The sequence below is a fragment of the Heterodontus francisci genome, chromosome 8, assembly GCF_036365525.1.
Source record: "Heterodontus francisci isolate sHetFra1 chromosome 8, sHetFra1.hap1, whole genome shotgun sequence".
Lineage (NCBI taxonomy): Eukaryota > Metazoa > Chordata > Chondrichthyes > Heterodontiformes > Heterodontidae > Heterodontus > Heterodontus francisci.
Window position 1 is genome coordinate 212301 of NC_090378.1, and position 15745 is coordinate 228045.

The 15745-nt window shown below is 45.7% G+C and overlaps 1 protein-coding gene across 1 annotated transcript in view; it reads right to left on the reverse strand.

Annotated features, from left to right (window-relative positions):
- Positions 1-592: 592 nt before the first annotated feature.
- Positions 593-15745, reverse strand: part of LOC137372612 (mitochondrial adenyl nucleotide antiporter SLC25A24-A-like) — a 137616-nt gene continuing 122463 nt past the window's right edge. The window contains 2 exon segments of the mRNA XM_068036547.1: positions 593-2049; positions 9971-10121. Of these exon segments, the coding sequence (XP_067892648.1) occupies positions 1865-2049; positions 9971-10121 (336 nt within the window). The 3' untranslated portion in view covers positions 593-1864.

Below are 15745 nucleotides of genomic sequence, written 5' to 3' on the forward strand. Positions count from 1 at the left end.
TGGGGAAAAATGGTGTAGAGGTAGATGATCAGCCATGATCTGTTTGAATGGCGGAGCTGGCTCGACAGGCCGAATGGCCTACTCCTGCTCCTATTTCCTATGATCGTATGTATGTCCTGTTGCAGTCGATTTGTATCATCCTCGCTGTTTGCAACTTGGCCTTGTGTTTATTTTATGTTTTACTTACCTGGCCCAGTTCCCGAGGTCTCCTGCATACCATTGGCGTTGCTAAGGCTTCAGAGCTGCCCGTCCTCTGATTGGGCTGACAGCATGGAGAGCCCTCCCTCCACCGCCCTTAATTGTACAGCAGGCAGCCAATTAGGAGTCCGCCTGTGGTAAAATTGCCAAGTAGCAGTAAAATTCAGGCTTACATCTCTGGTTTGTGTCTGCATCAATGTCTGTGTGGGTGTGTGTGTATGTGCGGGTTTGCATTTCTCTGTGTGTCTGCGTGATCATTCACCAGGAGCCACAGCCTTGTGAAGGATTTGGTTTGATAGATTATACCTTTAATCTGTTAATTAGCTGGTGTGAGATGGGAGACTAGGTCCCTCCCCTATCAGAGGGCAAGTGGTGAATAAACAGGGCTCACACATTGTTAATTCTACAAATTGTTACAAATAAATCATAGCAATTTATTCATTAAAAAAATCCATGCAACACGTAAACTAAAATGCAACAGTACAGGAGTGAGGAAGAGAAACTGATCCAACCCAAAGCTGCTCGCTACGCATGATCGCTTTGCATTAATCGGGCTCTGCACTTTCTACAAATTACACCCATTATTTATTTAAAACACATCACAGTATGAGTCATACTCAAAGCACAGACCAGTGTAGAAAGTGATCTTGAGGTTATTTCTATTTAATGTCACTGGTTTGAATCACTTCAGGTCACTTGACTCATTAGAGAGGCACAGAGTCCGGACGGGACATTGAGAGTAAATACAGCAAATGCGAATAATTAGGTTATGGAGTCTGTTTGCCAGAAACAAAGGACGATTATAACTTGAAGAACCAAAGCAAAGCTGAAAAAAAAAATTATTCCCAGAGACTGAATGAATTGGTAAATATTCCGTCAGAGCTCCCATGAAAATCTGTGGACGGAAGGTAAAAGATGTGCGTGTTTCTCAAAATATCAATTCTTTGTTCAACTAACACCAGATTAAATGATTTTACTCTGAGACAGCCCCGAGAGCCAATCAACAGTGGGCTTGTGTGCAAATTGGAGCAATTCAGCAGAATCATATCTTAGAATCCACATTTCAACAGCAGAGAACATCAGGCCCAAAGCACAGGGTCAGGCCCACATGCCAGGGCTCACTGTGAGGTAAGGGGGTCAGAGATTGAGCTGGAAGCTCTGCTCGAATGTTTGGGATTCAGGGATTTGTGTAACCAGTTTCAAGAATCAGGTTCCATAATCCCCTACACTTTAATTAAACCTCAGGATTGAAAACACAGGAACAGGAGGCCATTCAGCCCCTCAAGCTTATTCTTCCATTCACAATCAATGAGATTATGGCTGATCTGTATTCTAACTCCATTTACCTGCTTTGGCTCCACATCCCTTAATACTCTTGGTTAGCAAAAATCTATCACTCACAGATTTAAAATCATTAATTGAGCCCCTGCATCCTCTACTTTTTATGGGAGAGTGTTCCACACTTTTTGCATCCTTTGTGTGAGGAAGTGTTTTCTAATTTCTCTCTTGAATGGGGACCACGGCCTGGGAGGGGGAGGTGGTGTCTGGGGTCAGGGCCTGGTGTCTGGGGCCTGGGAAACTGCCCTTTGCCAGTCTGTGCCACAAGCTGCGAACAGAATTTGCTGATCGGGTAAAATCTGGTTCCCCCAAGAGGATGTGGTCGATTTTAGCTGGATGAGATCCCCAGAGCCTTCTTCATGTGTTCATACACCACGTAGCTGATGCTGACAGCAGGGATTACTTTCATGAAGTTCGGTCCCAGACCCCTGTAGAGGCCAAGCGGCCCCTCTTTAGCCACGATCTTTTGGAACAGGCCCATCATGTTGAGCTGTTGTGATCCCTCGAGCGAAGCTGCAAAGACACCAGTTTCTCTGTTAACACCACAACCAAATGAAATAATCGTGAACCTCAGCTTCAGACATTTTGTCCCAGGCTCAGGATGTGAGTTCACTGGAAAGGTCGCCATTTATTGCCCATCCCTAGTTGCCCTGAGGAAGTGCTGATGAGCTGCCTTCCTCTTAATCTCTGGTAGCAGGTTCAGGCTTTGCTAGACCATTTCAAAGGGTAGTTAAGAGTCAACCATGTTGGTGTGGGATTGGAATCATATGTAGGCCCAGAATGGGTAAGGGTGGTAGGACATTAGTGAGTTTTTACAACCATCTGACATAGGAAATAGGAGCAGGAGTAGGCCATTCAGACCCTCGAGCATGCTCTACCATTCAACTAGATCATGCAGATCTTCCACAAGCCATTTTCCTGCGCTGTCCCCATATCCCTTGCTATCTTTAATATCTAGAAATCTATCAATCTCTGTCCTGAACATACTCAATGACTGAGTCTTCACTGCCCTCTGGGGTAGAGAATTCCAAAGATTCACCATCCTCTGTGAAGTAATTCCTCCTCATCTCAGTCCTAAATGGCCTACCTCCTATTCTGAGACTGTGTCCCCTGGTTCTACATTCCCCAGCCAGGGGAACATCCTTCCTGCATCTACCCTGTCAAGTCCTGCAAGGATTTTGTATGTTTCAATGAGATCACCTCTCATTCTTCTAAACTCTAGAGAATACAGGCCCAGACTCCCCAGTCTCTCCTCATAGGGCAATCCCACCATCCCAAGAATCAGTCTGGTGAACCTTAATTGCACTTCCTCTATAGTCTCCTTAGGTCAGGAGACCAAAACTGTACACAATACTTCAGGTGTGGTCTCATCAAGGCTCTATACAAGTGCAGCAAAACATCTTTATAGTTTCCTGTCACTTTTTATTTTCAGCTTATTTTTAAATTGAATCCAAATTGTCTATGAGAATTGAACTCACGTTCTTTGGATTATTCGCCCAGTAACAGAACCACTGTACCACCTGTACTCCATCAATTTAATCCATAGTGTGATTAATGGGGAATATGGTCCTGCGAGTGATATACAGACTAACTAAAGCAGGAACAGGCATGCAGAGAGCAGTAATACTCAGGAGTCGAGGCCAGACACAGTGTCGTGTCGTGAACACAAAGAACAGAGATTCAATGGAAATCGAATCCTCCTGCCTCAGATTGGACTGGGGTACACTGACTGGTAGACTTTTTTAAATGTTTTAATTCATGGGATATGGGTGTCACTGGCTGGGCCTGTCCTTAATTGCCCTTGAGAAGGTGGTGGTGAGCTGCCTTCTTAAACTGCTGCAGACCCTTGGAGTGTACGTACACCAACAATGTTGTTAGGGAGTTCCAGGATTTTGACCCAGTGAGAGTGAAGGAACAGCGAATAGTTCCAAGTCAGGATGGCATGGTCCTCGAGGGGAGCTTGCAGGTGGTGGTGTTCCTATGCATCTGCTGCCCTTGCTCTTCTAGGTGATAGAGGTCAAGGGTTTGGAAACATAGACAATAGGAGCAGGAGTAGGCCGTTCGGCCCTTCGAGCCTGCTGTGCTATTCATTATGATCATGGCTGATCATCCAACTCAGTAACCTATTCCCGCTTTCGCCCTATACCATTTGATCCCTTTAAACCCAAGAGCTATATCTAACTCCTTCTTTAAAACATACAATGTTTTGGCCTCAACTGCTTTCTGTGGTAGCGAATTCCACAGGCTCATCACTCTCTGGGTGAATAAATTTCTCCTCATTTCAGTCCTGAAAGGTTTACCCCATATCCTTAGACTATGACCCCTGGGTCTAGACTCCCCCACCATCGGGAACATCCTTCCTGCATCTACCCTGTCAAGTCCTGTTAGAATTTTATAGGTTTCTATGAGATTCCCCCTCACTCTTCTGAACTCCAGTAAATATAATCCTAACTGACTCAATCTCTCCTCATACGTCAGTCCCGCCATCCCAGCAATCAGTCTGGTAAACCTTCGCTGCACTCCCTTTATAGCAAGAACATCCTTCCTCAGATAAGGAGACCAAAACTGCATACAATATGCCAAGGCCCTGTATAATTGCAGCAAGACATCCCTACTCTTGGACTCGACTCCTCTCGCTATGAAGGCCAACATATCATTTGCCCTTTTTACCACCTGTTGCCCCTGCATGCTTACCTTCAGCAACTGGTGTATGAGAACATCCAGGTATTCCCCTCTCTGTTTATAGCCGTTCAGAAAATAATCTGCCTTCCTGTTTTTGCTACCAAAGTGGATAACCTCACATTTATCCACATTATACTGCATCTGCCACACATTTGCCCACTCACTCAACCTGTCCAAATCACCCTAAAGCCTCTCTGCATCCTCCTCACAACTCACCCTCCCACCCAGTTTTGTGTCTTCTCCAAATTTGGAGATATTACATTTAGTTCCCTTATCTAAACCATTAATATATATTGTGAATAGCTGGGGTCCTAGCACCGATCCCTGCAGTACCCCACACATCACTGCCTGCTATTCGAAAAAAGACCCATTTATTCCTACTCTTTGTTTCCTGTCTGCCAACCAATTTTCTATCCATCGCAATAAACTACCCCCAATCCCACGCGCTTTAATTTTACATGCTAAACTCTTATGTGGGACTTTGTCGAAAATCTTCTGAAATTCAAAATTAACCACATCCACTGGCTCCCCCTCATCAACTCTACTAGTTACATCTTCGAAGAATTCTAGCAGATTTGTCAAGCATGATTTCCCTTTCGTAAATCCATGCTGACTCTGTCCGATTCTACCACTGTTCTCCAAGTGCTCTGCTATAAAATCTTTGATAATGGACTCTAGAATTTTCCCCACGACTGAGATCAGGCTGACTGGTCTATAATTCCCTGCTTTCTCTCTACCTCCCTTTTTAAATAGTGGGGTTACATTAGCTACCCTCCAATCTGTAGGAATTGTTCCAGAGTCTATAGAATCTTGAAAGATGACCACCAATGCATCCACTATTGCTAGGGCCGCCTCCTTAAGTACTCTGGGATGTAGATTATCAGGCCCTGGGGATTTATCGGCCTTCAATCCCATCAATTTCCCCAACACCATTTCTCTACTAATACTGATTTCCTTCAGTTCCTCTCTCTCACTAAGCCCTGCGTTCCCCAACATTTCTGGTATGATATTTGTGTCCTCCTTTGTGAAGACATAACCAAAGTATGCATTTAGTTGTTCAGCCATTTCTTTGTTCCCCATAATAAATTCCCCCGTTTCTGACTGTAAGGGACCTACATTTGTCTTCACCAATCTTTTTGTCTTCACATACCTGTTGAAGGAGCCTTGGTGCGTTGCTGCAGTGCATCTTGTAGATGGTACACACTGCTGCCACTGTGTGTCGGTGGTGGAGGGACTGAATGTTTGAGGTGGTGGATGGGATGCCAATCTAGTGGGCTGCTTTATCCTGGATGGTGTCGAGCTTCTTGAGTGTTGTTGGAGCTGCACCCATCTAGGCACATGAGGAGTATTCCATCGCACTCCTGACTTATTTATTTTATTTAGAGATACAGCACTGAAACAGGTCCTTCGGCCCACCGAGTCTGTGCTGACCAACAACCACCCATTTATACTAACCTTACAGTAATCCCATATTCACTACCACCTACCTACACTCGGGGCAATTTACAATGGCCAATTTACCTATCACCTGCAAGTCTTTGGCTGTGGGAGGAAACCGGAGCACCCGGCGAAAACCCACGCGGTCACAGGGAGAACTTGCAAACTCTGCACAGGCAGTACCCAGAATTGAACCCGGGTCCCTGGAGCTGTGAGGCTGCGGTGCTAACCACTGCGCCACCCGTGTCCTGTAGATGGTGGACAGGCATTGGAGAGTCAGGAGGTGAGTTACTCACCGCAGGATTCCTAGCCTCTGACCTGCTCTTGCAGCCACAGTATTTATGTGGCTGGTCCAGTTCAGTTTTTGGTTAATGGTAACCCCCAGGATGTTGATAGTGGGAGATTCAGCGATGGTAATGCCATTGAACATTAAGAGGAGATGGTAAGATTCTGTCTAGTTTGAGATGGTCATTGCCTGGCACTTATGTGGCATGAATGCTACTTGTCACTTATCAGCCCAAGCCTGGATGTTGTCCAGGTCTTGTTTCATGTGGAGACAGGCTGCTTCAGTATCTGAGGAGTCGCGAATGGTGCAGAACATTGTGCAATCACCAGCGAACATCCCCACTTCTAACCTGATGGAGGAAAGGTCATTGATAAAGCAGCTGAAGATGGTTGGGCTATGGACACTGTCCTGTGGAACCTCTGCAGTGATGTCCTGGGCCTGAGATGATTGACCTCAAACAATCACAGCCATCTTCCTTTGTGCTAGGTATGACTCCAACCAGCGGAGAATTTTCCCATCGATTTCAATTGACTCCAGTTTTGCTCGGGCTCCTTGATGCCATACTCGGTCAAATGCTGCATTGATGTTAAGGGTAGTCGCTCTCACCTCACCTCTTGAGTTTAGCTTTTTTGTTCATGCTTGGACCAAGGCTGTAATGAGGTCAGGAGCTGATCGGCCCTGGCAGAATCCAAACTGAGCTTCAGTGAGCAGGTTATTGCTGAGCATGTGCCGCTTGATAGCACTGTCAACGACCCCTTCCATCACTTTGCTGATGATTGAGAGTAGACTGATGGGGCGGTAATTGGCTGGGTTAAATTTGTCCTGCTTTTTGTGGGCAGGACATACCTGGGCAATTTTCTACATTGTCGGATAGATGCCATTGTTGTAGCTGTACTGGAACTGCTTAGCTAGGGACGCGGCTAATTCTGCAGCGCAATTCTTCAGTACTATGGCTGGAATGTTGTCAAGGCCCATAGCCTTTGCAGTATCCAGTGTCTTCAGCCATTTCTTGATACCACGTAGAGTGAATCGGATTGGCTGAAGACTGGCATCTGTGATGCTGGGGACCTCAGAAGGAGGCTGAGATGGGTCATCCACTCGGCACTTCTGGCTGAAGATGGATGCAAATGCTTCAGCCTTGTCTTTTGCACTGATAGAAACATAGAAAATAGGAGCAGGAGTAGGCCATTCAGCCCTTCGAGCCTGCTCCGCCATTCATTATGATCATGGCTGATCATCCAACTCAGTAACCTGTTTCCACTTTCCCCCCATATCCTTTGATCCCTTTAGACGCAATGGCTATATCTAACTCCTTCTTGAAAACATACAATGTTTTGGCCTCAACTGCTTTCTGTGGTAGCGAATTCCACAGGCTCACCACTCTCTGGGTGAAGAAATTTCTCCTCATTTCAGTCCTGAAAGGTTTACCCCGTATCTTTAGACTATGACCCCTGGTTCTGGACTCCCCCACCATCGGAAACATCCTTCCTGCATCTACCCTGTCAAGTCCTGTCAGAATTTTATAGGTTTCTATGAGATCCCCCCTCACTCTTCTGAACTCCAGCGAATATAATCCTAATGGACTCAATCTCTCCTCATACGTCAGTCCCGCCATCCCAGGAATCAGTCTGGTAAACCTTCGCTGCACTCCCTCTATAGCAAGAACATCCTTCCTCAGATAAGGAGACCAAAATTGCACACAATATTCCAGGTGTGGCCTCACCAAGGCCCTGTATAATTGCAGCAAGACATCCTTGCTCCTGTACTCGAATCCTCTTGCTATGAAGGCCAACATACCATTTGTCTTTTTTACTGCCTATTGGACCTGCATGCTTACCTTCAGCAAGTGGTGTACGAGAACACCCAGGCCTCGCTGCACAGTCCCCTCTCTCAGTTTATAGCCGTTCAGATAATAATCTGCCTTCCTGTTTTTGCTACCAAAGTGGATAATCTCACATTTATCCACATGAGACTGCATCTGCCATGCATTTGCCCACTCACTCAACTTGTCCAAATCACCCTGAAGCCTCTCTGCATCCTCCTCACAACTCACCCTCCCACCCAGTTTTGTGTCATCTACAAATTTGGAGATATTATATTTAGTTCCCTCATCTAAATCATTAATATATATTGTGAATAGCTGGGGTCCTAGCACCAATCCCTGCGGTACCCCACTAGTCACTGCCTGCCATTCGGAAAAAGACCTGTTTATTCCTAATCTTTGTTTCCTGTCTGTCAACCAATTTTCTATCCATCGCAATACACTACCCCCAATCTCATGTGCTTTAATTTTACATGCTAATCTCTTATGTGGGACTTTGTCAAAAGCCTACTGAAAGTCCAAATAAACCACATCCACTGGCTCCCCCTCATCAACTCTACTCGTTACATCCTCGAAGAATTCTAGTAGATTTATCAAGCATGATTTCCCTTTCGTAATGATGTGCTGGGATTCCCCCATCATTGAGGACGGGGATATTTGTGGAGCTACCTCCTCCTGTTAGTTGTTTAATTGTTCACCACCATTCACGACTGAATGTGGCAGGACTGCAGAGCTTAGATTTGATCCATTGTTTGTGGGATCGCTTAGCCCTCTCAATCGCATGCTGCTTCCACTGTTTGGCATGCAAGTAGTCCTGGGTTGTAGCTTCACCAGGCTGACCCCTCATTCTGAGGTATACCTGGTGCTGCTCCTGGCATGCCCTCCTGCACTCTTCATTGAACCAGGGTTGGTCCCCCCCTGGCTTGATGATAATGGTAGAGTGGGATCTGTCGTGCCATGAGGTTACAGATTGTGGTTGAATACAATTCTGCTGCTGCTGATGCCCTCATGAATGCCCAGTTTTGAGTTGCTGGATCTGTTCAAAATCCATCCCATTTCGCACAGTGCTAGTGCCACACAACATGATGGTTGGTATCTTCAATGTGAAGACAGGACGTCATCTCCACAAGGACTGTGCAGTGGTCACTCCTACCAATACTGTCATTGGCAGATGCATCTGCCACAGGTAGACTGGTGAGGATGAGGTCAAGTAGATTTTTCCCTCTTATTGGTTCCCTCACCACCTGCTGCAGACCCAGTCTAGCAGCTATGTCCTGTAGCATTCCGTCAACTCAGTCAGTAGTGGTGCTACTGTGCCACTCTTGGTGATGGACATTGAAGTCCCCCACCCACAGTACATTCTGTGCCCTTGCTACCCTCAGTGCTTTTTCCAATTGGTGTTCAACATGGAGGAGCACTGATTCATCAGCCAAGGAGGGGCTGTAGGTGGCAAACAGCAGGAGGTTTCCTTGCCCATGTTTGATCTAATGCCATGAGACTTCATGGGGTACAGAGTCAATGTTGAGGACTCTCAGGGCAACTCCCTCCTGACTGTATACCACTGTGCCACCACTTCTGGTGGGTCTGTCCTGTGGTGGGACACGGCATACCCAGGGGTGGTGATGGTGGTGTCTGGGACATGGTCTGTAAGGTATGATTCCATGAGTATGACTATGTCAGGCTGTTTGCTTGACTGGTCTGTGGGACAACTCTCCCAATTTTGGCACAGATGTTAGTAATTAGACTTTACAGGGTCAACAGGGCTGGGTTTACCGCTGTCATTTTCAGTGCCTAGGTCGATGCCAAGTGGCCCGTCCAGTTTCATTCCTTTTCTTAGGCTTCGTAGTGGTTTGATCCAACGGAGGGCATTTAAGAGTCTATGGGTCTGGAGTCACATGTAGGCCAGACCAGGTAAGGACAGCAGATTTCCTTCCCTAAAGGACACTAGTGAACCAGATGGGTTTTTGCAACAATCGGCAATGGTTTCATGGCCATCATTAGACTAGCTTTTCATTCCAGACTTATCAATTGAATTCAAATTTCACCATCTGCTGTGGTGGGATTCGAACCCATGTCCCCAGAAAATTAGCCTGGGCCTCTGGATTACTAGTCCAGTGACATTACCACTGCGCCACCGCCTCCCCTAGCTGACACCAGTCAGTCTAAACTGCTGTCATGTTAATTACAGGGCATGAGTAGGACCTTACCCTGTGCTTGCATCCGTGTCCTGACCAGGGCTAGTGGGTAACTGGCTAGCTGTCCACAGGTGCTGGATATGGTGCCGCAGGCTAACAGGACCAACACTCCTGGGTCAGCAGTTTCCTTGGCATATTTATTTAACCAGGTTTTCTTCAATGTCTGCAAGGGAACAAGAAGAGAATTCAGAATAGTGAGCAGACCATGCGAGATTACAAACCCCAAGTGAACAAGTGCTCCTTTACACACTATTTTTGACAGAGACAGGCCATTCAGCCCAACTGCTTCATTCTGCTGTTTATGCTCCACACACAACCCTTCTCCCACCCCTCTTCATCGCATCCTAATAGTATATGCTTCTCCCTCATGTGTTTATCCTGCTTCCCCTAAAATGCATATTCACCTCAGCCACTCAATGTGATAGTGAGTTCCACATTCTCAGCATTTTCTGGGTGTCACACTCTCGCAAGGAACAGTTATAAACTAAACTGAACTGAAGCAATTGTGAACAGCAAAAATGAACTGATGAACTAAATTCCAAAAAATGGACACACTTTTAATTCAGACAAGATGGAGTAAGAGGTCATATGTCCTAGAACCACAGAAAGGTTACAGCACAGAAAGAGACCATTCAGCCTATTGTGTCTGCGCTGGCTGAAAAAACTTGCGACCCAATCTAATCCCACCTTCCAGCACCTGGTCCATAGCCTTGCAGGTTGCAGCACTTCATGTGCAGGTCCACGTACCTTTCAAATGACTTGAGGGTTTTTGCCTCCACCACTGATCAGGGCAGTGAATTCCAGACACTCACCACTCTCTGGGTGGAAAGGTTTTTCCTCATGTCCCCTCTGATCCTTCTACCAACCACCTTAAATCTGTACCCCTGGTAATTGACCTCTCCGCTAGGGGAAACAGGTCCTTCCTGTCTACTCTACCTAGGCCCCTCATAATTTTGTACACCTCAATTAAGTCACCCCTCAGCCTGCTCTGTTCTAAGGAAAACAACTCAAGCCTATCCAATCTTTCCTCATAGCTGCAATTTTCAAGCCCTGGCAATATTCTTGTATATTTCCTCTGTACTCTCTCCAGAGCAATTATGTCCTTTCTGGAATGTGGTTACCAGAACTGTACGCAATACTCCATTTGCAACGTTTTATACAGTTCTAGCATTACATCCCTGCTTTTGAATTGTATACCTCAGCCAATAAAGGAAAGCATTCCATAAGCCTTCTTCATCACTTTATCTGCCTGTCCTGCCACCTGTGGACATGCAGTCCAAGGTCTCTCACTTCCTCTACACCTCTCAATTTCCTCCCATTTATTGTATATTTCCTTGCTTTGTTTGCCCTCCCCAAACGCATTACCTCACACTTCTCTGGATTGAATTCCATTTGCCACTTTTCTGCCCACTCAACCAAACCATTGATATCACTCTGGAGTCTACAGCTATCCTCTTCACTATCAACTACACGGCCAATTTTTGTGCCATCTGCAAATTTCCCAATCATGCCTCCCACATTTAAGTCCAAATCATTAATATATACCACAAACAGCAAGAGACAACACTGAGCCCTGTGGAACACCACTGGAAACCGCTTTCCATTCGCAAAAACATCCGTCGACCATTACTCTTTGTTACATAGAAACATGGAAAATAGGAGCAGGAGTAGGCCATTCGAGCCTGCTCCGCCATTCATTATGATCATGGTTGCTCATCCAACTCAGTAACCTGTTCCTGCTTTCTCCCCATACCCTTTGATCCCTTTAGTTGACGAGGGATATTGAGGATCTGGTCAGGACAAAGAAGGAGGCATATGTCAGGTATAGGCAGCTGGGATCAAGCGAGTCCCTCGGAGTATAGGGGACGTAGGACTACACTTAAGAAGGAAATTAGGAGGGTGAAAAGGGGCCATGAGAGTTCCCTGGCAGATAAGATAAAGGAGAATCCTAAAAGATTCTAGAAGTACATTAAGAGTAGCTAGGGAGAGAGATCCCTTAAGGATCAGTGTGATAGTCTATGTGTGGCGGCACGGGAAATGGGCGAGGTCTTAAATGAATACTTCTCGTCTGTATTTACCTTGGAGAAGGTCATGGATGCTAGTGAGTTCAAGGGAGGGAACAGCGATATCCTGGAGCATATCAACATTACAAAGGAGGAGGTGTCGGAGGAAAGTGGATAAATCCCCAGGCCTGACCAGGTGTATCCTAGGATGCTATGGGAAGCAAGGGAGGAGATTGCAGGGTCTCTGGCAGAGATTTTTGTATCATCGTTAGCCACGGGTGAGGTACCAGAAGACTGGAGGATAGCTAATGTTGTGCCTTTATTTAAGAAGGGCAGCAAGGATAAGCCAGGGAACTACAGGCCGGTGAGCCTTACATCAGTGGTGGGAAAATTATTGGAAGGGATTCTGAGAGACAGGATTTATATGCATTTGGAAAGGCATGGTCTGATTAGGGATAGTCAGCATGGCTTTGTGCATAGGAAATCATGTCTCACGAATTTGATTTGAGTTTTTCGAGGAGGTGACCAAGAGGATTGACGAGGGCAGGGCGATGGACGTTGTCTACATGGACTTTAGCAAGGCCTTTGACAAGGTCCCGCATGGTAGGCTGGTCCAGAATGTTCGAACACATGGGATCCAGGGTGAGCTGGCCAATTGGATACAAAATTGGTTTGGTGATGGGAGGCAGAGGGTGGTAGTGGAGGGTTGTTTTTCAGATTGGAGGCCGGTGACCAGTGGTGTGCCGCAGGGATCAGTGCTGGGCCCTCTGTTGTTTGTCATATTATATTAATGACTTGGATGTGAATGTAGGGGGCATGATTAGTAAGTTTGCAGATGACAGCAAAATTGGTGGTATAGTGGACAGTGAAGAAGGTTGTCTAAGGTTACACCAGGATATAGATCAACTGGGAAAGTGGGCAAGGGATTGGCAAATGGAATTTAACGCAGACAAGTGCGAAGTGATGCATTTTGGGAAGTTAAACCAAGGCAGGACATATACAGTGAATGGCAGGGCCCTGGGGAGTGTTGTTGAGCAGAGAGGCCTTGGGGTGCGGTAGCAACATTTAAGAGGCATCTGGACAGGTACTTGAATGAGCAAGGCATAGATGGATATGGAATTAATGCAGGCAGGTGGGATTAGTACAGATAGGCATTATGGTTGGCATGGACGTAGTGGGCCGATGGGCCTGTTTCTATGCTATACGACTCTATGACCCAAGAGCTATATCTAACTCCTTCTTGAAAACATACAATGTTTTGGCCTCAACTGCTTTCTGTGGTAGCGAATTCCACAGGCTCACCACTCTCTGGGTGAAGAAATTTCTCCTCATCTCAGTTCTGAAAGGTTAGCCTCGTATCCTTAGACTATGACCATAGTTCTGGACTCCCCCACCATCGGGAACATCCTTCCTGCATCTACCCTGTCAAGTCCTGTTAGAATTTTATAGGTTTCTATGAGATTCCCCTCACCCTTCTGAACTCCAGCGAATATAATCCTAACCGACTCAATCTCTCCTCATACTTCAGTCCCTCCATCCCAGGAATCAGTCTGATAAACCTTCGCTGCACTCCCTCTATAGCAAGAACATCCTTCCTCAGATAAGGAGACCGAAACTGCACACAATATTCCAGGTGTGGCCTCACCAAGGCCCTGTATAATTGCAGCAAGACATCCCTGCTCCTGTACACGAATACTCTCGCTATGAAGGCCAACATACCATTTGCCTTTTTTACTGCCTGTTGGACCTGCATGCTTATCTTCAGCGAGTGGTGTACGAGAACACCCAGGTCTTGCTGCCTATTCCCCTCTCTCAGTTTATAGCCGTTCAGATAATAATCTGTCTTCCTGTTTTTGCTACCAAAGTGGATAACCTCACATTTATTCACATTATACTGCATCTGTCATGCATTAGCCCACTCACTCAACTTGCCCAAATCAGCCTGAAGCCTCTCTGCATCCTCCTCACAACTCACCCTCCCACCCAGTTTTGTGTCTTCTCCAGTTTGGATATATTACATTTAGTTCCCTTATCTAAACCATTAATATATATTGTGAATAGCTGGGGTCCTAGCACCGATCCCTGCAGTACCCCACACATCACTGCCTGCTATTCGAAAAAAGACCCATTTATTCCTACTCTTTGTTTCCTGTCTGCCAACCAATTTTCTATCCATCGCAATAAACTACCCCCAATCCCACGCGCTTTAATTTTACATGCTAAACTCTTATGTGGGACTTTGTCGAAAGCCTTCTGAAAGTCCAAATAAACCACACCCACTGGCTCCTCTTAATCAACTCTACGAGTTACATCCTCGAAGAATTCTCGAAGATTTGTCAAGCATGATTTCCCTTTCGTAAATCCATGCTGACTCTGTCCAATTGTACCACTATTCTCCAAGTGCTCTGCTATGAAATCTTTGATAATGGACTCTAGAATTTTATCCACTACCGACATCAGGCTGACTGGTCTATAATTCCCTGCTTTCTCTCTACCTCCCTTTTTAAATAGTGGGGTTACATTAGCTACCCTCCAATCTGTAGGAACTGTTCCAGAGTCTATCGAATCTTGGAAGATGACCACCGATGCATCCACTATTTCTAGCGCCACTTCCTGAAGTACTCAGGGATGCATACCATCAGGCCCTGGGGATTTATCGGCCTTCAATCCCATCAATTTCCCCAACACCATTTTTCTACTAATACTGATTTTCTTCAGTTCCTCTCTCTCACTAAGCCCTGTGTTCCCCAACATTTCTGGTATGTTATTTGTGTTCTCCTTTGTGAAGACAGAACCAAAGTATGCGTTTAGTTGGTCAGCCATTTCTTTGTTCCCCATAATAAATTTCCCTGTTTCTGACTGTAAGGGACCTACATTTGACTCCACCAATCTTTTTCTTTTTGTTTCCTGTCACTGAGCCAATTTTGGATCCAACTCACCACATTCCCCTGTATCCAATGGGCTTTTACTTTTCCGACTGGGCTGCCATGTGGAACCTTGTCAAATGCCTTACTAAAATCCATGTAGACAACATCCACTGCACTACCGTCATCAATCCTCCTGTTAGTTCCTCAGAAAATTCAATTAAGTTCATCAGACACGATCTTCCCTAAACAAATCCATGCTGACTATCCCTGATTAATCCCTGCCTCTCTAAGTGACAATTTATCCTATCTCTCAGAATTAATTCTAATAATTTGCCCACCACTGAGGTCAGGCTGACCGGCCTATAATTATTTGGTCTGTCCCTCGCAACTTTTTCAAACAATATTACAACATTTGCAGCCTTCCAATCCTCTGGTACCTCACCTGTATCTCATGAAGATTTGAAAATGATCCTCAGAGCATCCACTATTTCCTCCCTGGCTTCCTTTAACATCCTGGGATACAATCCATCCGGCCCTGGTGATTATCCACTTTCAAGGATGTCAGAACCTCTTGTACTTCCTCTCTCATTATGCTTATCCTATCTAATATTTCACACTCCTTCTCTCTAACTACAATGCCTGCATCTCCCTCTCCTTTGTGAAGACAGAGACAAAGTACTCATTAAGAACCCTGCCCCCATATTCTGCATCCACGCATAAATTACCTCGTCTATCTCTGATAGGCCCTACCCTTTTCTTAGTTATCCTCTTGCTCTTAATGTACTGATAAAACATCTTTGGGTTTTCCTTGATTTTACCTGCCAATATTTTTTCATGTCCTCTCTTTGCTTTCCTAATTTCCTTTCTCATTTCACCCCTACACTTTCTATACTCCTCTAAGCTTTCTAAAGTATTAA